Genomic DNA, 23643 nt, shown 5'->3' on the forward strand with positions numbered 1-23643 from the left:
TTTGGAGTGTTACAAGATGTTAGTGCATAAAGTTTCAAAACCAAAGAGATATTTTTTTTATAAAAGTTATGACTTGGCCGGCTCATTTAAACATGCCCTCACTTTTTTTACATCACAGTGATTTTATTTTTAAATGTTTACGCAAAGAAAGCAGGCTGAACTATTATTTTCGCTGTAGTGTTGCTGCAGGTGCCATGTTCAGGAGATGCTTTGTTTTATTGTGAAACTACTTTGCTTGTGCTTCCAAAAGAGGACACAAGACATTAGAGACAATAGAGTTTAAATTGTATTCAAAACACTGTTCCAGAGCAAATCAAACCAAATATTAGAATATGACTGTCTCTTAAAATCTGGAGAGCAGCACATACTGGCTGTGCACAGAGACTATAAAGTCCTCTGCAAGGACAGTCTGGCGCTTCTGACTCACAACCTTTTAAGTTACCTTATTTTTTCTTATTACAAGAATCTGCTACTTACTATTCATACATGGGTTTTGAGCAGTGTCACATTTAAATGAATGTAGTAAAAATAATGTAGTGTTGTTATTAATATTTAATAATATTTTGTTTACATGTAACGTACATTAAACAGATTTATTAATAGTGACATTTTAGTACTATATATATAATAATTTTTTTTTAGTTATTTGAAATGCAAAATGCATATTAAATGTTCAACAAATGATCTCCTTTGATTACCTTCTGTTTTGTTTGCAAACCAACTGGAAAACGAAACATTAGCATTAACTCAATAGACATCACCTTTGAACTTCATTGATTGCTGGAAAGCATTGAGGCCCCAGCAGTGTTTATTTTGCGCTCGTCTAGACTAATGCTACAGTAGCATGGAGGGTTGACACTCAGCGGATCAAACTTTGCCCTCTATTCAATAACCTTTTAAATTCTGACTAAGCATCCAGGCCCGGTGTGCGTCAAAGGCCGAGGGAGCTGTTTACCTGCAGCACAGCGGCTGATCTTTCAGCTCCAGCCTGCGCTCTGGGGCTTTTTTTTCCCCTGACCTGCAGTATTTGTCCTGCTTTCCCAATGGTGGATATGGATTTAGCACTAAAGCTGCCACATGCAGTGAGATGAAGAATAGTTAAAGCATCTCTGCTGTAGGGAAGTGTTGAGCTAGACACCACGTCTCATCCAAGTGTGCTCTTTAGTCATGCCAATAAATTTGAAGAAGACTAGTTGTTTTTTTGTTTTTGTTTTTTTTTTTACTTGTGCCGTGTAGTCATAGTTCATGTCTTAGAAATCATGCATCATACCTCCCACATGAAAACTGGAACACAATGCATATGTTCCAAGCAGCATGCTATCACACTACTATTTTTGTATACAAAAGTATACAAAGGAAAGGAAAAAATATATATATATATATATATATATATATATATATATATATATATATATATATATATATATATATATATAGATAAAGATATATATTTGTGTGTGTGTATGTGCACCTGGTATTTATCATTATAGGGACCAAATATCATCACAAGGATAGGTATACCAGCAAATGTTGACCTTGTGAGGACATTTTTTAGGTTCCTATTAGGAAACAAGCTCAAAGGTTTGGGTGTAGGACAATAACACATACAGTCTGTACAGTATAAAAACTATTACGCCTATGGAGAGTCCCCATAAAACATGGAAACACAGCATACAGTATGTGTGTTTGTGTGTGGTTGTATGTATGTTGGTGAGTGTGTGTATCAAATGTCCCCACAGGGATTGTGATCCTCAAAAACATATTGAAAAAAAAACCAAACAGGGTTTTGTTTGGGTTAGACAAGATCATTTGGTCAGTATAAAAGTAATAGAGGTTTATGAATAATTTGTTTCTTTTTCTTTTAAAGGGACTGCTGATAAAAACGAGTCGTTTGGCTATTTTGAGAGCATTTGCATTTATTTGAATGCTGAGTCAAATATATTGTCCTAAATTCTAATTTAATTTTTGTTTTTATTGATTTATCTTATATGATGTGCATAGAGACTCTATGCCTCTAAATTAATCCCTGAATCATTTTTGCGCTGGCTCGTAAAGGCTCTAAACATATCCATTTCTTCTTATTTTTTCTCGTTACGTTCTTTGACAGAATACTTTTATGATTAAGGATTCGTGTTCAATCAACAAATTTCCCATTGTTCAGTTCATTATTCAGCCTTATTATTCTACCAAACTCATATCTTTGGTGGTTCTCAGATGCTCACATTAAGAGCGGAGTTGAACTCACGACAGCAGTGTTGAGGCGGACTTTAGCCACTGCTTTATTTGATTTGCAAACTAAATAGTGCTCGCTAAAGCAATAACCGAGTGGATGGAGGGATCTTGCTGCGATTAGTCACCCTGGAGTGAGTGCTAATGAGAGGCTCTGGTGCGGGTGACACACGCGGAGCCACTGACAGGATCGGGGTTTGATTAATTGACCTGGGGTGGGTGTTAATGAGGGAAAGGAACAGGCCGTGTGGAGTTCAGCGTCTCCCCTGACGCAGCATTCAAACTGCAGTACCAGCAAACACACACACACACACACACCAGCTACTGTGACGGTCTGGGCTGTGACAACTGCTGGGGACTTTGAGCTGTTTCGGTTCAGTGAACAACTTTGCCATGTTTTTCCCGTAGCTGTTACTTCTCGCTTTGCTAAAGGGCCATTTGCTGAAAGAGGAGTCCTTGTAAGACTGATGTACCGTAGACATACTTATTCTAACATTAAAACTAAACAGTAACAGCTTGTTCAGAAATAATCTTATGATTTCACAACTAACAGTAACATGACGCATTTGGTCATTCCACATGAAGAGTTCATTTGCAAAACCAGATAACTCCGTTTTTAACAGTTCTCAGAAATAGTTTTTTCACCGTGCATTCTGATTAATCTCAATCAAACTGCAGTAGGGTTATCTCGAGTAGGTTAAAACAGCTAACAATTAGAACGCGATAACGTAATAAAAAATATGATTTTTGAAAATTAAAACAAACTTGAGAAATCTGTTTGCAAATTATTATTTGCGAATGAACTCATATACTACTTTCTGTTTTAGGTAAAAGGAAATAGTTTATAGGTCTAAATCTAAACCTGTGTGTGTGTTTTAAATAAAATAAAAATGCATCTGGAATTTTTCAAGATTTATTTCCTTATTACAGATAAATTAGTATAATTAAATAGTATAATATATTTTTTCAGATTAAATTTTTTTATTTGATATTTTTAGAATTCATTTTAATTAAAAAAAATATATATATATATATATAATAAATCAAAAATACTTATTTTTAAGCTGGATTCTAAGCTAAAAAAAACCTAATTAGAAATGAATTAAAATTAATTTTAAAAAAAATGATGGCACAGTCTGAATAGAAGTCTTAAAGGTACACTAGCAAAAGTAGTCTTTTAAAGTTTACATTTCAGAGAGGGGATGAAATATGGTCATGATCAAATCTAAATTGCAACACATTTTTATTCCAAAAGAGACTGAAATTATAAGTAAATATTCAGAGAGGAAAATAAAACAAAAATCTAAATATGTTCCCTTAAGCAGGAAAAATGTCAGTGAAATTGTTTAATACAGAGATTTGGGGGGAGAATGGAAAGCATGTGCGGGCCAACTTTTCCTTCCAGTCATGGCAAAGTGTGATTACATGCATGATTCTTTTCCTGTTTAATATTTGATATTTTCATTAGTCAGAAATCAGATTACACAAATCCTATAATATTAAATGTGTTTAAATGTAAATACATGATGCACAGCCACTGTTATGGACACACTTATGTTTCTAATGAGTTTCATGAGTTGTCTCTGCTTTACTGTGAAGAATGAATCTGTACTTCAGAACGACACGCTGTCATATGAGCAAAAGCATTCAAAAATGTATTTTACAGTTAGAATAGCATTGCATATAGGACAGTGTGACTGTTGGTTACATAATCCATTTAGACTCTCTACTGTAAATATGAGAGCTTTTTTGTGCCTATAGTTTCTCGAATCTGTAGCTGGATGTTGAACATGGCTTCACTTCAAGAGTGTGTCAAGTATCCCAGCATTATATAAATTGAGTCATCCTCTGCAGCGAGTGCTGTCACACAATTGCATTTATTTATATATTTACCGTTTGTTGCTTCGTCCCTTCATCAGTAAAGATGCTGTCTTCAGTACAAGTCTTTGTTGATGTATTATCAGTCAAAAATTACAACATTGACGTCACTCATCCTCCCGTTCTTGCGGAGTGCCTTTTTGTCTCCTTTTCTGTATAACAGAAAAATAACAGCATACATTTAGGATGACATGAGGAGGAGTAATGCTCTTTTTTAGGCGAACTGTCCCTTTAAGACCGAGCTGGGAATAGTGAATCAGATTGTTTGTTCATTGTTGTTAAAATGTAGCAGAGTTTTGCAAAGTCTCCCCACAGCCATAGTCATCTCATTCCAGCACTGTGTGTGTGTGTGTGTGTACCACCTGCTTATTATGATGGGGCACTTGTTTCCAGCACCATTCTGAGCAGTAAATGAGAGCGGTCTAAGAATAACACCCGCCGGGTCGTTGCAGCTGCTGCTAACACAAGCCTGGTTGTTTTCTCTGTCACGCTGAAGTTGGTCTCATGCGTTCTGTGTCCTTGTGTGACAACAACACCCAAATAAGGAGCACACATCCAATACATAAAAATACGTTTTCTTCAACTTTGAATGCGGTGTCAGATTTGTAATGTTTATTTTTTTTCCCCCGACTTCACAACTTAGCTTTGTAATTCAGCACGCGCTGTTTGAAAGATATCCCACAGACATGAATGATACCTCAAATCATACAGCTTGAAGCCGAAAGACATTTGACGGAACTTTTTTATTTATTTTAATCTCTTATTCTCACCAAGGCTGCAGTTTTGGTCTAAAACACAATAAAACATTAATAGTGTGAAATATTACTTAATTTACTGTTGTTGTCTGTTTTAACACATTTTAAAATGTCATTTATTTACGTGATAATTTTGAGCATAATTACTTCATGCCTTTAGTGTCACATGATCCTTCAGAAATCATTCTAATATAATCAGTTGATTTTGCTGCTCAAGAAGCATTTCTTATTATTATCAGTGTTAAAAACAATTATGCTGTTTATTTTTAATATTTCTTGTATTTTTTAGAAGAATTAGAATTAGAAGTATAAGTAATCATAAGATGTATAAGTAGTTTATTTATATTAAATTTTAACAATAAAACAAAGAATAAAACTTTATATATATATAATATATATATATATATATATATATATATATATATATATATGTGTGTGTGTGTGTGTGTGTGTGTGTATGTATATATATATATATATGTGTGTGTGTGTGTGTGTGTGTGTGTGTGTGTATATATATATATATATATATATATATATATATATATGTGTATATATTTAAAATTAAATAAAATTGTTAAAAGTTGAATCAGGTCTGACAAAGCACAGTGTGCATTCGGTAAATACACAATCTGAACATGTATAAACCTCATTCATCGGTAGACTTTAGACTTTAACCATGGAGATGTGATAAAGCATATGAATTTGCATACTTCCCTAATAATTGATCCTCAACACTGGGTAAATGTATTTAGTATGACTGCCATAGACCATTAGAGCTGCGTTTTTGAGAGCTTTACCCCTTAAAATCATAAGTCTGAGGTACACTTGTTTTTGTTTTTTATTTAATTAATGTGCATGTACAATTACTGTTACATTTGCAGACAAAATGGATAAAATGTTACAAATGCATCTGGAATAATATTATTTCCTTTGCCACTGAAAGAAAAAAAGAGAACAGCGTGTGGCCTTGTCCCATATTGCCCACCTGTGTTATGTGACCACTGAACGCTAGTTCTTATTAGCAGCGGCCTCTATATTTAGAGCACAAAATGCTAGATAATCAGTGAGCCACAGTACAATGGCTGTGTTCCAAAACACAGTGAGCTGCCTACGTAGGCAGCATTATAAGACATCATAGATGCAAGGCCCGTTCCAAAAGTGTGATTTATGGGCTGCTGCCTGTGTAGAGGTTTCCCAATCACTGACTTATAAGGTTTCATTCGAGTAGGGATGGTTCATATGCAGGAAGCAACGGAGCTCACTGGATTTGTGAAAAGACCCAACATGTCATGAGTACTGAGAGAACACATGCATGTTTATTCAAGAGATTTGTTATATTTTGTTGATGGAGAGACACCAAATCCACGGCCTCTGCGGCTCTGGAGTGTGACCAGTGTCCATCCACAGGATTCGGTGTCTTTCAGGCACACATTGGGCTCTTTGTTTAGTTTCGATGTGGCGGCTCTTATCTCATTGTGTGAGGCAGGCTTTTCACACGATATACACACACATTTGAGGGTTCGATTCAAGACGATTTCGCTGTTTTTCATGGAACTTATCTCCGCTGTGTGTTTGCTCACTGTGTTTCTCTCTCTGACTCATGCCTCGGTCAATGACGTTGTACTGGAGCACACAGAAATGGGCATATTTTTGCTTATTGGGGTGTTGTAAAAACATAAATGATATTAATTATACACCAAATTTTGTGTTTAGCCATTCCAAAACTAGGCTTTTCTAAAATTTTTGATTTAAATTAACATGTGTTTTTTTGTTTTTACACAATGGAATCAGAACATTATCAGTTTCTTATCAAAATTCTTGGTGACAAAATATATGTATGTATGTACAATTTTCCTGTAAAGGGTAGGTTTAGGTGTAGGGTGACGGAAAATACGGTTTGAACAGTATAAAAACCATTAGGCCTATTTTATTTCGTTATCCGTTAAATTATGGTTTGCCCAGACTTCCTGTTTCATTTTTAAAAAAGTCAACAAAGGAAGGAAAACTGCAGAATTCCTTTCATTTCCATTTCCACATTCCTAAGCCTAATTACAAGCAATAATAACGCTACTGTTTACTTAATATAAGTAAATATAGTTTATGTCTCTGAATGTGGGAATCATCAGTGCAGATGAGCTTTCTAAATGTCATGACAGTGTGTTTTAGACTAATAGAGCTCTATTTCTGAGGCGCTCTGGGAGACTTCTCATTCAGTGACATGTACTGTAAATACAGAGAGAGATCAGCCACTGTCGCTGTTTGTCAGGTTACGCTCTCAAACAGAGGCGTGAAAGCGCTGGATAAAAGATCAGCGTTCGTATCAGTGCTTGCGCTGGCCTGGTTTCTTTCGCTGCCGTCTCTTTGGTGTGAGCACAGAAATAGCAGGACGACTATGACTCATGGCTGCACAGCCGAGCGTTTCTCTGTCACACTGTCACAAGTGCAGAACCTGTTAGACGGATTCTGGAGTTAATGTTAATGTGAAGACGGACGGATGGACCGCCTGAAGCAAAGTGAACATGTGCAGAAACTTCTAACATTGCTCTTATAACCCTGAACACACACATGCACACCCATGAGATATACGCAAACACATTAGATCCATTGCTTAGTATACATTTTGGTTTGACGATTGCAAACTGCATTGGAATGATCTAATATTGATCTTTTTATCTACGCCTTAAGTTATTTACCTTGTGCCTTAAATAATAAGTCATTGAAGTAAGAAATACATTTTTATAATTTGTGACAGTTGTAAAATTTGAATTGTTACTGTTTGGGTCAGTAATATTTGTACATGCATCCATTTCCACAAAAATTTCAAGCAACACAACTATTTTCTCAAATGTTTTTCAAGCAGCGAGTCATCTTATTAGAATGATTTCAAGGACACGTGGGAAGACTGGAGTAATGAGGCAGAAAATTCAGCTTTGCATTACCTAAATAAATTGCATTTTAAAGTGCATTAAATTATATAAAAAGGTCTGTTTTTAAGTGTGCAATATTTTACAATATTTCAGTGTCCACTGATTAAATAAATGCAGCCCAGGTGATCAGAGAAAGGTCTTTCTAAACCATTTTTTTTTATCAGCAGTAACGATTTTATGCTAGATAAGGTTAGTTCACCCCAAAATGAAAAATCTGTCATTAATTACTCGCCCTCAAGTCGTTCCAAACCCATAAGACCTTTGTTCAGCTTCGTAACACGAATGAAGATATATTTAAACACAACTGAAATGTTCCCAGGTCCAGAAACAAAATAAACACATTGGTAAATCAGTGACTCAACCTCAGCTTTGTGACTCTACAAGAATACTTTTTTGCTCAAAGAAATCAAAATGAACAATTTACTCAAGCGTTCTTCTTCTCAGAGTTAAATTTTTCATAATTTTTGGTAGTACTTAAGAACTTATGTGACCTAATCAGCGCTGTTTACAATCGGGGGAAAGCATGCTTATGAAGATGGAGCTTATGGAGTTAAGCGGTCGTATGTGATGTGATACTGGTGGAAGATGTAACTTGGGACAAGAATGATCGAGTAAATTATGTTTGTTTTCTTTCAGCAAAAGAAAATAACATTTCCTGATGTATTTACCCCATTTCTGGACCTGGGAACATTTTAGGTGTGTTGCTTTGAGGGTCAGATGGCTTTCTGATTTCATCTATAATATCTTCAATTATGTTCCGAAGATGAACAGGAGTCTTACTGGTTTGTAACGAGTATGTAAGGACAGAATTTTCATTTTGAGGTGAAATAACACTTTGACATGTAATTGAATAATTTCCTGAAAATATCTAATAGTTCCTATATTGATATTATTATAGTTATAGGCATCAAAATGAACTGTATTCACCGAGTGCGCAAACCCAGATTAAATGATGTCAGCCTTGAATTGGAAAATCAACGCCAATACATAACATAGCCCTATTAGCTTTACATAAGCCAGGCATTGAAATTGGTTTCAAAGAGGCACAGAATCACAGCAAATGTGATACTGTCAGGTGGCAGCACTACGTCTCTCTCTCTCTCTCTCTCTCACGCTCTCTCTCTCACTCTCTCAGAGGTCAGGGTGGTCTCTGTATGTTACGCCGTTTGCAGCAGCAGGAGGCATCGCAAGGTGAAGACACATCGGCTGTCATTGTGCTGAGCGGGAGAGAAAGAGAGGGAGACAGTGGGGGAAAGGAGGGAGGTAGACAGGGAGGGTGAGAGAGAGAGAGAGAGAAGCTGCGTTCTCTGGCTCACCGGAATCGCTCGTTCACACTCGCTGTTGACGGATGAGCCGTCGGTCGAGGCTGAGAGCTCGGCAGCTTGTGTCAAGCTGAGGGGAGAGCGGAACATGAACATAATGAGAACCTTCCCTCGCTTGCTTTCAGATACCGGCCAGAAGAAGACGCCGGAGAAGAAGGATGGAAGGCGGATGTCGTTCCAGAGACCGAAGGGCACCATTGAGTATTCCGTAAGTAGGAACCTCAACCCCTTTGCTTGTTATTTCTGTGCATGTGCTCTGCGTTGTAGCCTTGCAGATCTCATCTCAGCGCTGTTTACTCTGTGAGGATTTTTCCACATGTACCTGCAAGATTTCTGTGAGAGTTTGCACAAGTGTGTGTGTTTGCGTGCGTGTGTGTTTGTTTGCATCCACAGGGATGAATTGGGAGCAAGTGTGTTTTAGAAAGGGGAGACGCTGCACGAATGTTTACATCAGCCTGTGTGTGTGCGCGCGAATGTTCTTATCAACATGCATTCCAGCAGAGTATTGCTGAATGACCTTCCTTTCTGCGTTTGCATTTCTATTGATTTGCCGAGTGCCGAGCCAGAGAGAGAGTGAGAGAGACCGTGTGAGCTTCGATTGTCTGTCTTAACAGCTTGTTGTGTTCTTGAAATGACCCTCAAATTCCAGCTGCGGGCAGAACGCTTCTCGTCTCTCTCCCTAGTAACAGAGGAGCGTGTGGGTTGAGACGAGAACTGGAGTTCTGCCTGGAAGTGGAAAGAGACAGAGGAGAGGAAACTGCTGGCGGCTAGAGCTGTCATTTAGCCAGAAGATTGGAATCATACCGCTTTTTCACCAAAACCGGTGCTGGTGCTGATGCCGGCTCTCAGTCAGGCAGTCTGATGAAGTCTCTCAGAAATGGACCATGTTAACACTGACATGAACTGATTAGGTCGCTGTGTTTTTAACATTAAAACTAGAGATGTACAAAGTCTACTAGTCAGGGCTACCTGAATAAACACTCGATTTGAATAATCCATGCATTTAAAGACACAAAATGTCACGTACAGCTTGTTGTCAGCATGCTATCGAAGGCACTGTAGGTAAAAATATGTATATGAGTAACGCTAAAGTTTATCAAACTTCACATTCAATTAGTCGGATGCGTAGTCAAGTATGTGACTAGTCAAGTATGGTTACCCATCCTTAATCCAAAGTAATTTAATTAAGCATCTATTTTTATATCACTGCTTTCTTTTGAATGTGTAGTTTCATTCAAAATGTCAATATATTCTAATGTTATTAATTTTCATATATATAATATTTTCAGCATCATTACACTAGTCTTCAGTATCACATGATCCATCAACATTCATTATTGTTGTAATTTTTCACTATTATGAAAACAGTTGGGCTGTTTAATATTTTTGTGGAAACCGCATTTCATGGAGTGGAATGTTCAAAATAATTTTAGAATTTATTTGAAGTGCAAATTCATTTTAAATGTCTTTAGTGTCTTTTGATCGGCATTCTTGCTGAATAAAAGTACAAAGTTTTTTTTTTTAAGTTTCCTAAATGTTGATGAACATAGGTGTATATATATATAGATATAGAGATATAGATGTCTTTATATATAAATCTCTAGTCGTGCTATAGTGACCAATTTTAATTGTTTCATTGTGACTTAATTCAATTCTTCATTGTTTTGATGTTTACATTTATAACAAAAATTCAGAGCATTTTTATCAGTTCATTAAGTTTGAGACTAACTGGTCAGGCACCAGAACACTATCGGTGGAAAAGGGTTCAGAACCGCCATCAGGTAGCTGTGGGATTGGATGGTGTGCTCGGTTCATCCGAGTCAGTGTTATTGCTGCTGCTGTCACGGTTCTGTTTCCAGACACTTCTGCTCTCCCCTTGGATCTGAGCAGGTGTCTGACACCCGTCTCCCCCAGCACACACTGAAGATCCGTCTTTGTCGGCTGAAAGTGATTGACAGTGCCTTTGTTTTCCTCTGCAGAGCGTGAAAAGTGTGCAGGACGACAGCAGGGCATTTGTCACCGGGCATAAACAGCGTGTCATGAGGCTGTTTGTGGCGGTTGTTGGTAAGAAGGGGTGTGTGGGGCTTAACATGAGAGAGATGGCAGATATGGCACTCGTATCTCAGTCTTCCAGCTTGCCTTGCGGTCTTCCTCTCCAAACCATACCACACTGCTGCAATGATGGAGTGATGGATATGACATTAAGAAGATGTTTGGATAATCACTGGTCATGATGCGTAACCCTGAACACACAAATATTCTCACTATTTACATGTTGTTCCAAACATGTTTGACTGTCTTTTTTTTCTGTGATTTCATTGTTGTTGTTTTTACAGTGAAAGTCAGTGGAGTCTAGTGATGATTTGGATCACACTGACTTTCTTTGTTTTTCATTTTGGGATATGTTCAGAGACACTGCCTCCGTTATTGCCCCCTGCCACAGGTGATTGTCGTCATTGCTCTTTTCTCAAGAAGCAGTCTCGACCTCAGGAGGGGTTGAAGGAGAGCTAAACTATTGTAGCCCATCTGCTCAATCACTAATAATGCTCCGCAGGTCAGCGGGTTCTCACCATTGGCTGGTCTGTGGCCAATTAAAGTGGTTGGACTCCGGGAAAGAGTGAGAGAGATTGAGATCTCATCGGAGAGAAACAGTGAGGATTCAGCATCTGCTTTAATGCTTTCTGAGTCTGTTGATTCCCGTAGCAGTCTAGAGTCATTGTAACAGCACTGAAGTCGTGTAGTTAGTAATTAAAGCTTATAGTTTCATTATGCATGATGCATACTGTGCACAAAATCAATAGACTTTCTGTGCATATTTATTATTGCATTGATTTGTATTCGGCATCAGCAAATCATGCAAAAATCACTCCTAAGCCCTTAAAAATACATTTCTGACTGTACGTGAAGCTCATATGAGATTTCATCACAGGGCTGAGCTGCCTTTAGGGTGAATGTCAACAGTTTTAGGCAGTGAATGTGTGACCAGGCTCACCAGTTGCCCCTTGACCTCCTGCTGACAATTGCCGAAATATGAACATCACACAAGTTCTGTGTAGATTCCAATGGTTTCAGATAATGCTTTGATATTTATGATTGTCATATTCATGTACCCTGGTTTCATGAAGAATTCCATGGTATTATGATGTCCAAAGCACGGTTGACGTCTCTATGGTCTCCAAGCACTGGCTCATCTACGTCCTACGAAAGCGATAGCGCCAACATCTTGCCAAGACTGCTGAGCTAAAATTAGTTCTTTAAGTGATCAGCGACGCAGTTAGCCAGCGTGTGCCATGAGGGTAGTAATGACAGCGTCTCTATGGCAACTCTCATGCCACGGCAGCCGTGATGTCCCACGCAGTATGGAGCTCGTCTGATTTGACATTATGCCTGATTGCACCGTTTGCTGGAATGTCATTTCCAGTTTGATGAGCTGCGTGCTATGTACACGTGAATCTGACGAAACCAAGAACATGTATGGATTGTAATTCATCCCAAAAAATTTAAAGACAGAAAATTTTTCATTGTAACAGGTTTTTTTTATAACAATTATTATCATTACTGAAATGCAAAAGAATAAATTATGTAAGAATATTCCCCCAATTTTACAGACAAGTTTTAAGCCTAGTCTTAGGCTAAAATGTAAATCTGAGCTGTTTTAACTGAAAGAAGCTTGCACTGACGGATCTTAAAACATGTCAGTGCCCTTTTTTTTTTTTTTTTTTTTTTTTAAGATGCCTAGTTTTTTTCTAAGGTATGTTTATCAAAAATGCTTTAGAAAATGTCCTAATTGAACTATGGCGTAATCCTGGCTTTGGCTAAGCCCTGTCTATGAAACCAGCCTAATATGTCTTAATAAGATTAATCAATAAAAAGAATTGATTAAATTACCCATATATATGTGTGTGTATTAGGGGTCAACTGATTTCCCATCTGACCAGATATCTGTGCCGATAATTTGGTTTATTTTTATGGCTATAAGTCATTTTCAAAACCTTTTTGCTCATAATTTAAAAGCATTAAGAAAGTTAAATCGCCGTCGGCCCTGAAAAACATACTTTCTGGATCCTAATGAATGGCAGATTATAAGATAACATAATGCATAGATAAATTATTTGAACAAACATTAAAATTTACAAATTTGAAGGGGTATAATGCTGTATAATAAAATGTACAAGTAGAGCACTTTAGTAATCAAATAATACATGCAGAAATGCATTTGTTTGGATTTGAATATGACATCTGATGAGCCATGTGAAAACTTGTGGAGCTTGTTAGGGTGGTGTAAGAGCTAAACACTCTCATGATGCTTGGAGCCAACCCTAGACTTAACTAGTCTTGATCCTTATGACCTAAGAGTTTTGCGTGTCTAAAGTCAGAATGGGTGTAATGGTTTGATGCCATATAGATTCTATTAAAGTGTCTGGTAAAGTGGCTAAACGGCAGCGTATTGTTATAACAAATAAGTATAGTTTTTGCTGGATGAATTATTTATGTTGATTATTAACCTTTATGCTTTAAGCCAGTCTAAGACTCTGGTGTTTCTTTACTAGTTGTACATATCTTTGCATTAATTTATTGTTGATTCCTTTGACTGACTTGTACGCAGTATACTACAAACTCAAACAAGAATGCATTTGAACTTCATTTTATCCGTACGCAGTTCCCAGTTCTCAAAAGGAACTTTGAGCCGCCCATGTCTGGAAATTTTTGAGTTTGTCTAGACTGTTCTGATGACTCTTACTGCTGCGTGTGTCTTTTTTTCTGAGCAGAAGCGACTGGCAACGGCTGACATCTCTACTGGCACAGCTCGTGTTGTATATTGGGTGTTATTTTTATCCACGGCTGCCTTTAGAAAGAGGACGACAGACCTCAGCGGGACTTCCTGCTAAAGTCTGAGATTAAATTAGGAGGGAAAAAACATGGACGAGAGGGATAGAGCACGTCTAGACTGCAGAGAAAATCATGAATTCGCCATCTAACAGCTACAGGCATTAGCGTCCAGTGAAGGCAGGTTGTGTTTGCGCTGAAATGAAGCGTCCAGAAGCTACAAATAAATAGCCCACGGAAGAGCCGTTTTCAAATGGCTCTCGCAGGGAATCAATGTTCTGTGCCAGACAGACGGGATGAAAGGACGCCGCTAGCGTGGGGGCATTGGGAATATCGACTACTGACGTTCCCATCTGGAGACAACCAGAAAACTTCTGTGCAAATTCGGGAGGGGGTTTCTTTCATTCTCTAAGAAAAACAACTCACAGAAGTCTGATTCAGAGTAGGAACAGTATTAGATATGCTTTTTACTTTCTGGGAAAACTCTTGTGTGTTGACGCAAACCATTTCAGTCATGAAGAAGCATGTTTATTTTATATGTTTTCTCTGGATTGACCTCTTAGGGGGCGCTCACACAGGATGCGCTCTTCTGTTCAAATCAAAAGAATCTTGAGGCATCTTTTTCAAAGTTAAACTCCTTTTAACTTGGTGTTGTTTCTCGAAAACACAGAGCTCCTGCTGTCAAAAGATAAAGAAAAAGACATGGTGTTATGAAGAGCAGCTTTGTCTTTTGGTGGGAACTGGTAAAAATTTCCACCAAATGTTTTCTTTTTTCATAATTTTCTCACCGTCAAATTGTTGTTCCAAATCTATTCCAGACCTTCTTCTGTGGAACATAAATGTAAATGGCTACCTTTCATACTTTTCCTCCAGGCTAAACTATGTGTCTGTGTCTCCTTGATCTGAACATCTCGCTGCCCTTCTCACATGAGAGACTCATGATATAGTAAACAGACAGACTTTGAACCGTGTATAATACTTTACATTAAGCAATTACTACAGTGTAGTCATCTGACAGCCCTCGGATATTCATGTTTACGGGACTGTAATATGGTGGTGTGGACAGTATAGGAGAAATTTAGCATGTCATTGTTTTGTAGAATTGATCATGCAGTAATACGTTCTACAAAACACGTGCAAAAGGGGAAGAATATGTTCACACCATGCAGCATTTCTCTTACTGTTAGGTTTTTTGTCTTCTCGCTTTGTTTTAGTGTCAAACACATTTTAAATTTAAGCCATCTTTTCGCTCTCTTTACCTATTTATTTGATCTTATTTTGCTGCACAACTGTTTTCAACACTGATAGTAATAAAAATTCTTCACAGTAGAATGATCTCTGAAGGATCGTGTGACACTGAAGACTGGAGTAACCATGCTGAAAATCCAGTTTTGCATCACAGAAAAAATATACATTTTTAAATACAGTTAAATAGAAATGAGTTATTTTAAATTGTAATAATTTTATCACAATCTTTCTGTTTTGCTATATTTCTGATCAAATAAATGCAACCTTTATGCTTTATGAGACTTATTTTAAAAAAATATAAAGAATGTTACCAACCCCAGCGTTTTGAGTGGTAGTGTACAACATCCACTTCGTGTAGACCAAGAGGAACCTAAAGAAATGTCTTCCTCTTCTCTTTTCTTCTTGTTTTCACATGTTTTCTGTGCTGTTTTCGTGCAGGTGGAGTCGCGGGACACTCTGAACAGCATTTCACTGAAGTTTGACACAACTCCCAACGAACTCGTTCAGCTCAACAAACTCTTCTCCAGAAATGTGGTTCCCGGTCAGGTGTGTTTTTTTTATTTTCCTTTTCCTTTTAAAAAGGCTGGTAATGCCATTTCATGTGGCTACTGTGTTACAAAAATCACACGCTCTAAACTGAATTCATGGCAGGTCTTCTTTCATTACAGTGCTTCACTCCCTTACCATTAGATCTCTGCCAACAGCATATCAATTATTGGCCAATATGACATTTAACCAGATGATATCTCTCAGAGAGATGGAGTGATTAATGACTTGTCTGTACCAGTCAGCGCACAAGCAGTTATGAAAGATCTCTTGCTAAACAGCTCCAGTATTGTTTCATCATCTCCCCACAAATACATGTTCAGCAAAGCTGAAGTCCAGAGCGTTGATATTCACGTGGCGGCGAACGCAAGTAATGAGAGGGTAATAGATAGAGTCAGGCGCTGGAGATGGTCGACCGCCACCTGACTCTGTACAGCTGGAGGGCTCTCAGCACAGATCACGTGACCAGAACTCTGCGGCTTCTTCCATTAGCGTAATCCTCCCCGGCGCTTCGGCCCGCTGAACAACCCCTCAGCACTGACTCCACTGCCCTGCAAACTAACACAAGTGGAGCTTGTTCTGTGTTCAGAGATCTGAGGAGCACCGGGAGAGATCATGTTTTTTTCAAAAATGTGTGTATGTTAAAAAAGTGTTTTTGTGTTTGAGAAAAGTTGGTGGCATGTATGTATGTATGTATGTATGTATGTGTGTGTGTGTGTGTGTGTGTATGAGCAGTATCACACAATTAGCCATGCAGTATGGCTGTATATTGGCACAGCTTGTGATCTGGCCTTAGGCACAAGGCCTTAGGCTGCTAACACCCTGGAGCTAACATGCTCAAAAAAGTCAAAGGAGATTTTCAAATAGACGTTATCTTTATTAACGAACCACACATCTGAAGTCTAAACAAGTACATTCTTACCTAAAAAGTCTTATATCTCATAGAAAAATTGTCATAAGGGGAAATTTTGAGATGTATATATCACATGGAAGCTGAATAAATAAGTATTCTGTTGTTATATTGTTTTTTTAGGACAGGACAGTATTTTGAAAATCTGGAATTTAAGGAAAAATTGGCATTAAAATGTTATGGTTAGCAATGCATATTGCTGAACAAAAATATATTTATTTTTATAATAAAGGATATTTACTGTAGGAAATTTACAAAATATCTTCATAGAACATGATCTTTATGTCTATCATGTCCTAATGATTTTTTACATAAAAGAAAAATCTATCATTTTGACCCATACAGTGTATTTTTGGCTCTTGCTATAAATATACCCCAGCAATGTAAGACTGTAATGGTTTTGTGGCCCAGAGTCACATATGTGTGTGTCACCCATGCTGGCAATATGAGTGGCAATGCTCATTGGCTAATTTTGAGCTATAAAATATGGGATGTGTAACAGTGTATTATATATATAAAATATTTCTGAAAAATACTGCATTAAGTTATTTGTATTAAGTTAATTTATTATGTTTGAATTAAATTTTTAAAACATATTTATCCATTACTGTATGATTCAGATTCAGAACAGATGTTTTTCTACTTCAAATGCAAAAAAAAAAAAAATTTGTGCTGTTTGTTTTTTGTCAATCATCAATTAACGTCCCTTAGAATTCTTTTTTTGGGTAAATAACCAGTACACCTTAACATGTACAATGGATAATAATTTAGATACATTTTTGCCTGTGTGTGTGTTTGACTTTTTTGACTTTTTCATTTGGGGACAAACTCGCTGACACATGTCCACTGAATTTACCTAAAATTATTCTGGCTTTTTAAAAGTAAAAATGAATAATAGAGTATTAAAAAGGGAATAACAGTGCAATCGGTTTTCTTTAAGCAGGTCAGGGTTAGTTGTAGGAATTGTATGAAAACTGTGGACAGTAGAGGTTTGTGGTGCAGTATGTTCTCATTTGCATAGCTAGATCAGTGTGTGTGTGTGTGTGTGTGTGTGTTGGGATCATTCATGCGTGCAGTGTGGCTGGTGTTTGTTAAGCTTAACGCTGCGGTTGTGTTTGCAGGTCCTGTATGTCCCTGATCCGGAGTACGTGTCCAGTGCGGGTAGCTCTCCCTCCTTCAGTCCCAGCAGCCCGCTCTCTCCCACCTCCTCAGAAGCTGACCTGGAGAAAGCGACCACGGTATGTGACATTTCCCTCTTCACACCCGCACAGCCTCATCATTTAACCTGTGCTCTGGAGAGACTCACACAATCACACACACCCATTAGTTCACGCTGAAGGATCTCTGGATATTTTCCAGAAGCTTATGTATCTTATGATTTTTGGCTTGCAGGGTTCATGTGAAAGAGACTTAGCGGAACAGTGAAATCATGAGCTGACAGCATGAGATGCTGCTGTTCATTGTCAGACGGGAAACATTGGGCTTTGTTTTCTATTGGCTGATGGGAAGAATGGTGGTCGTGCAGAAAAACTCTCCATTATGTTGTTGAGGTATTCGCGTCTGTCAGACGAATAGAAGCCGTAATTGTTCAATAAATTAACTTAAGGTCAGCAAGTTCATCTTAGGTGTGTATGTTTTTTGTAAAATACTCGTAAGTGTCCCGTTTTAAAAAACTGGAAGTAGGTTTTCAGGAAAACAGTTTGAGAGCTGTTTGCAAATTACACACTTCGTTTCAAATACTGCAATTATATTGAACTAATAGTTAACAAAGAAAGACATGTGGATACATAAAATATTTATACAACACAAATGGATATACTTCTGTAAATTTGCTTTTGAGCAGGTTTTGAGATCACCTGGCTCAAGGCTGTGGTTCTTCACTATCAAACATTATATTTACACACCCTCTGTAATCAAATGCCTGCCATGAGCTGTGTTGACTTGCCCTCATTCTTGTGCACTTTATCTTAATCCTCAAGAAATGGTGAATAGGACTGGGTGGTGTAGATTTTATAATATGTAAAAAAACAGAAAGAATTTGCTCTAAAATGAGAACTCAGTTATTAACAATTCTCAGGAATCATGTTTTTTTTTTCATTGTGCATTCCAGTTAATCTCAATCAAACTGCAGTTGCAATAAAACACAATGAAAACATAACATTATTTAAAAAAAAAAAACATGATTTTTAAAAGAAAATGGAAAATGTTTTTTTGCAGATGAACTCTATATTTACAAATATTTGAGTAAAATTCTGTAAAATGTTAATTATTATATATTTGCATATTTTAATATCTAAAAAATAATTACATATATAATATACAAATTATATATATATATATATATATATATATATATATATATATATAAAATACATAGCACTTAATATATTTATTTAATTTTGTGTGTACTTATTAATAAATATATTTATTATTAATTAAACATTTAATTACTACATGCATATTATATATATATATATATATATATATATATATATATATTCAAAAAATATAATAGTCAAATTGCAACATTACAATTGCTTAACGTATATTGTTAGAAAAATATGGAATATTCTTTCTATTGCCCAGCATTAGTGGTATAGCATTTCTTCTCTTTCCTGTGGAGTAACTGTGCTCATGTTACGCACTGTCAGTAGGTTTGCTGTTGAATTTCTCTTTTGAAGTAAAAGGTTTTACCTTCAGCATCTTATAAAGAAGAGGCCAATGTACCTTGCTGCCTCCTGGTCTCCATAGTGACTGCTGCTACGTTTGAAAACCAGACTAAGATGCTCCTTTCCCTTTGGTTTCTTTCACACATATCTATTTAGATCGTTCCTCTGGGAAAAGGAAGCTGTGATCTGTCTAGCAAGCTGAGACAGGTGCTGTACTGGGAATCAAATGAGGATTCCCGACCTGCACCAAAATCCAGGCAACTGCCTACCTAGACAGCATTGTAGGCGTACATATTCTGACATGATGGCACCTTGTTTTAGCCAAAATTTAAGACTCTTCTCTCTTCATGGAGAGAGCAATCCCAGAATGCATTTCAAGAAGCTCTGTAACTAAATTCATTCTTGAAGGCAAGAGATTTTATATGTGGAAGCCCACAATTCATTCACTATCAAAAAGTCCTTAAGTGAACATAAAATTAAGATTACATTTTTTACAGTTGAATATCCAATAATATGTATGTTATCAAATTTCTATAACAGCAATTTAAATAAATAAATAAAAGCGTAAGATGGTGGCAAAGACGGTTTCAAAGTAAAAAATAATTACAGTTTCTAAAAAGAAAAACACAATTATGTCTGATAAATCACAAATAACAAAATAAATAATAACAGTAATTTAAAAATATGTTTTATTTGTTGCCTCAGTACTCAAGGCAGCCATATATCACTTTCAAATGTCTGTGCAATTAAACTAAATGTATGATTAATTATTAATCATGTAGCTAGCAATAAACACACTGTTAAAGGGTTACTCCGCCCCAAAATGAAAATGTTGTCTTTGTTCGTCTTAGAAATTGAAGATAATATTACCGTTGAACCATAAAAAATAAAGCCGTGAGAATACTTATAAAGCCGTGAGAATACTTTATTGTATACGAGAGCATCTTTATTGGTGGATAGAGCATTCTGACGATGTCTTTCGTACTTTTCTGGACCTTGACGGTGTTATTTACTCGGAACAATCTAATCTAAAATATCTTAAACTGTTCAGAAGACAAACTAAGCTTTCACGGGTTGGGAACAACATGGGGGGGAGTGATTAACATGCTTATAGCGATTGTCTTCAAACTGTTCCTAAGCCCTAACAGTAGGTGACCTGAAAGAGAAAGCCATGCTCATTTTCAGTGGATCGCCCCCTGTGGCCATTCTGAGAATGCAGCACTTACTTTCATGTGTTACAAATTACTGTCTAGCACATTGATGACACAATGGAGCTTGTGTAGCTTGAAGCGTTTGCGTTCATCTATTTCTGATATGTGCTGACCCTTAAAAGGCTGTCGCCTGTGTAGACGGCTCTCAGAACAGACAGTGGCGCTCATTGACCTCCTCAGACAGAGAGCTTTCTCCCTGCATAACTCGGAGTCCTCCAGAGACACGGCAGGCCGCGCGTCGGCAGGTGCGCTTTGATTCAGTCGAGTAAAGAAAGCACTTCAGTAAAGCAAACAGCTCTTTTCCCAGGCTGTAACGATCTTTTAATTATAGAGCCGTTATTGCGGCGCTACAGACTGGGCTTGTATTAATTATTAAAGCGGATGCCCTGGCATGTTTGTGTGTAATGAAGAGCAATAGTGAACGCTGACCACAGGGTGCAGTTTATTTACTTTCAGAAGTGGATGCTGCTGTAATGCATTAACGTTATATTAGCCAGGTCCTGCTGAGAAACTATAAAATACTATAGTAAATATTTTGCGTGTGTGTTTAGTTTTTTGTCTTTATTTATATATATTTTTAAAGTTCCCTATTTCGGGTTATGAAAGGTTCATATTTTGGTTTTGGGAGCAGGTTGACATGCATTTCATTTTCATATAATATGTATTTATTCTCACCTTGTTTGTTGAACGACTACCAAACAATTTGTTTAACCATGCATTTTTTCCAAACCCCTCCGGTGATTGGTCGATTTCATTTAAAGCGGTATCTGTGGGCTTTTACTGCTCCGAAAGTGGCACCTAGTGGCAAAGAATAATTTTGCATCTTCATGTTGCAGTATTTTCAATATTTCATGTTGACGTCAACATAACACTGTTTGGGACTGGTTTTAAAAACAACTTGTTTCAATGATTCAGAGTCAAGTCTTTTTAAAACGTGGATGTTTTCATTCACTTAGAGCTGTGTTACACGCTGCATGAAAGCTCATTTTCAGAAATCCATAATTGGGGCACTTTAATCTCTTAATGAAATTACAGTGGTAAATATGTTTGTTTATAAACTAATTCACTAATTTTAATTCGTTTTTTTGTTTTTTTTAGTTATTTATTTTTCTATTCTTAATTCCCTTTTTCTGTCCCTGTTATTTGAATGGGATATTTCAAGCAAAAAAAAAAGATAGAAAATTCTGTCATCATTCAATTGCCTTCAAGTTGTTTCTTTCTTCGGCTGAGCACAAAAGAAGATGTTTTGAAGAATGTTGGTAAGCAAACAGTCGATGGCTTTGTTACATTTGGTGTGTGATTGAGAAAAAAAATCTACACCTTTATATCAAATTGATGTGTTGATATCTGAAAAAGAAAACATGTTTTTTGTATAAGTGGGCGGTTCTTGTTTAGAATGAGCTGAAGAGTCTGTCTCTACAAGCAGCATTGACTCTGTTTGTGAAATCTGATGACTTTGAATTCGAGCCTCCTGAGGAGTTTTTGCCTCGTATCGTCCTGATCTCACCCTCCCTTTCTGCTGTATGCTAAATTTAGTCTGCGTCACAAGAAACGAGAGAGAATGAGAGAGTGGCAGGGAAAAGAAGAGGAGGAAGGCCGGTGTGTGTTAGAGATGGCCAGCGTTAATTACCAGTGGCTGCTGGTGTTGGCTGACACCAGGAAAGGTGACTTTGTCCCAGTGTTACTCGTCTGGTCTGATGTCATGCCCAGAAACTCTTGTGGTGCTTTGCTTCAGTCAACAACAGCATTAAACTCTTATGCGTGATGGTAAATTAGCATTTCAAGCTCATTGTGACATTGTGTGTACCATCCAAAAGTTTAGGCTCAAGAATTTAAAAGAAGTTGAAAAATTGTATTCAGCAAGGATGCATTCAATTGATCAAAACTGACCTTTAAAGACCTTTATAATTTTGTGAATGTAAATGTTTCTATGCCATATAAAAGCTGTTCTTTTGAACATTTATCAAAGATATGTCACACTTTTCACAAAATTATTAAGCAGAACAATTATTTTCAGCCTTGTTAAATATAATAAATGTCTCATGAGCAGCAAATCAGAATATTAAAAGGAGGATGTGATGCTGAAGACTTAATTAAGAATTAATGATGCAGAACAATTAGCATCACAGGAATAAATTGCATCTTAAAATCTATTCAAGTACAAAATTGTTATTATAAATTGTAAAAATATTTCACAATATTAATGCATTTTTCAAATAAATGCAGGCTTGGTGAGCATAACAAACCTCTTTCTTACTGGCATAACATTTTTGAAAAATAATGTGCCTTCACATTTTACTATATGCCATTATGTATCCACTTCCTGTTGTTCTTAAAGATTTTGCAAGAGCGCAGAGATGAATTAATGCAGTCATTAAGTGTTTTGCTTTCAATAACAGCGAAACCACATATGGATCCATTTTGGGATCTTGCACGTTGCCATAGAAACAAATAATTTCTGAACCTAAGGATGTGAACGGCTCCAAGCAGAATCTAGACACCTATTTCAGGGACATCTGTGAGGTAAGATTTTGGCTTTTTCCCCTGCAGAACACGTTTCTGGTCGCCAGATGGAGCTGCGGCTTGTTGTGGTAATATTTCACAGCAAACAGCTGCATAAAAAACAATTCCGCAGATGAAAATTAATTTAAAGTGCTGTTGTTGATCTCAGTTAATATCAGAGTCAGCTGACATTGTCCTTTTGTATGGTTACTAAATAGCTGTTGAGCATTTGAGGGCCTATCTGCCGCTTCAGACTAATAGCACATGATTAATGAACATGAGCTGTGTGTGGAGTTGAGCAGTACTGTAAGGGTGTGTGTGGACTGTTGATCAGTCCGGCGGTCATTTAATGATCACATGCATGTTAACTACCCACATGCACAGCCCTGCAGTCAGGGTCAGTGGCCTTCTTCCAGGCTTCCAGGTTCTAAATGCGGCTATTGGTTTGCTCCAGGCTGGATTTCACCGTGGTCGTGTAAAACCAACCCAGAGTAGGTAAGCTCCAGATGGCCTAGAGGGCATTAAGACTCGTACACTTTCTCTCTTCCTCTGTCGAATAGAAACGTCACCCTGCCAGAGGACGCATTCTGTGGGTCTGTCTCTCCCACAGTGTCTTTGG

At 37.2% G+C, this 23643-nt stretch overlaps 1 protein-coding gene across 4 annotated transcripts in view; it reads left to right on the plus strand.

The window, feature by feature from the left end:
- The window catches only part of oxr1a (oxidation resistance 1a), a 114574-nt gene that overhangs the window by 64853 nt on the left and 26078 nt on the right, over positions 1 to 23643 (plus strand). For all 4 annotated transcript variants that reach the window (XM_043261807.1, XM_043261810.1, XM_043261808.1 and 1 more), the window contains 3 exons: positions 9237 to 9319; positions 15625 to 15732; positions 17764 to 17880. In XM_043261807.1, the coding sequence (XP_043117742.1) occupies positions 9237 to 9319; positions 15625 to 15732; positions 17764 to 17880 (308 nt within the window). The remainder of the gene's footprint in view (positions 1 to 9236; positions 9320 to 15624; positions 15733 to 17763; positions 17881 to 23643) is intronic.

Source organism: Puntigrus tetrazona, chromosome 16 (genome assembly GCF_018831695.1).
Source record: "Puntigrus tetrazona isolate hp1 chromosome 16, ASM1883169v1, whole genome shotgun sequence".
Classification (NCBI taxonomy): Eukaryota; Metazoa; Chordata; class Actinopteri; order Cypriniformes; family Cyprinidae; genus Puntigrus; species Puntigrus tetrazona.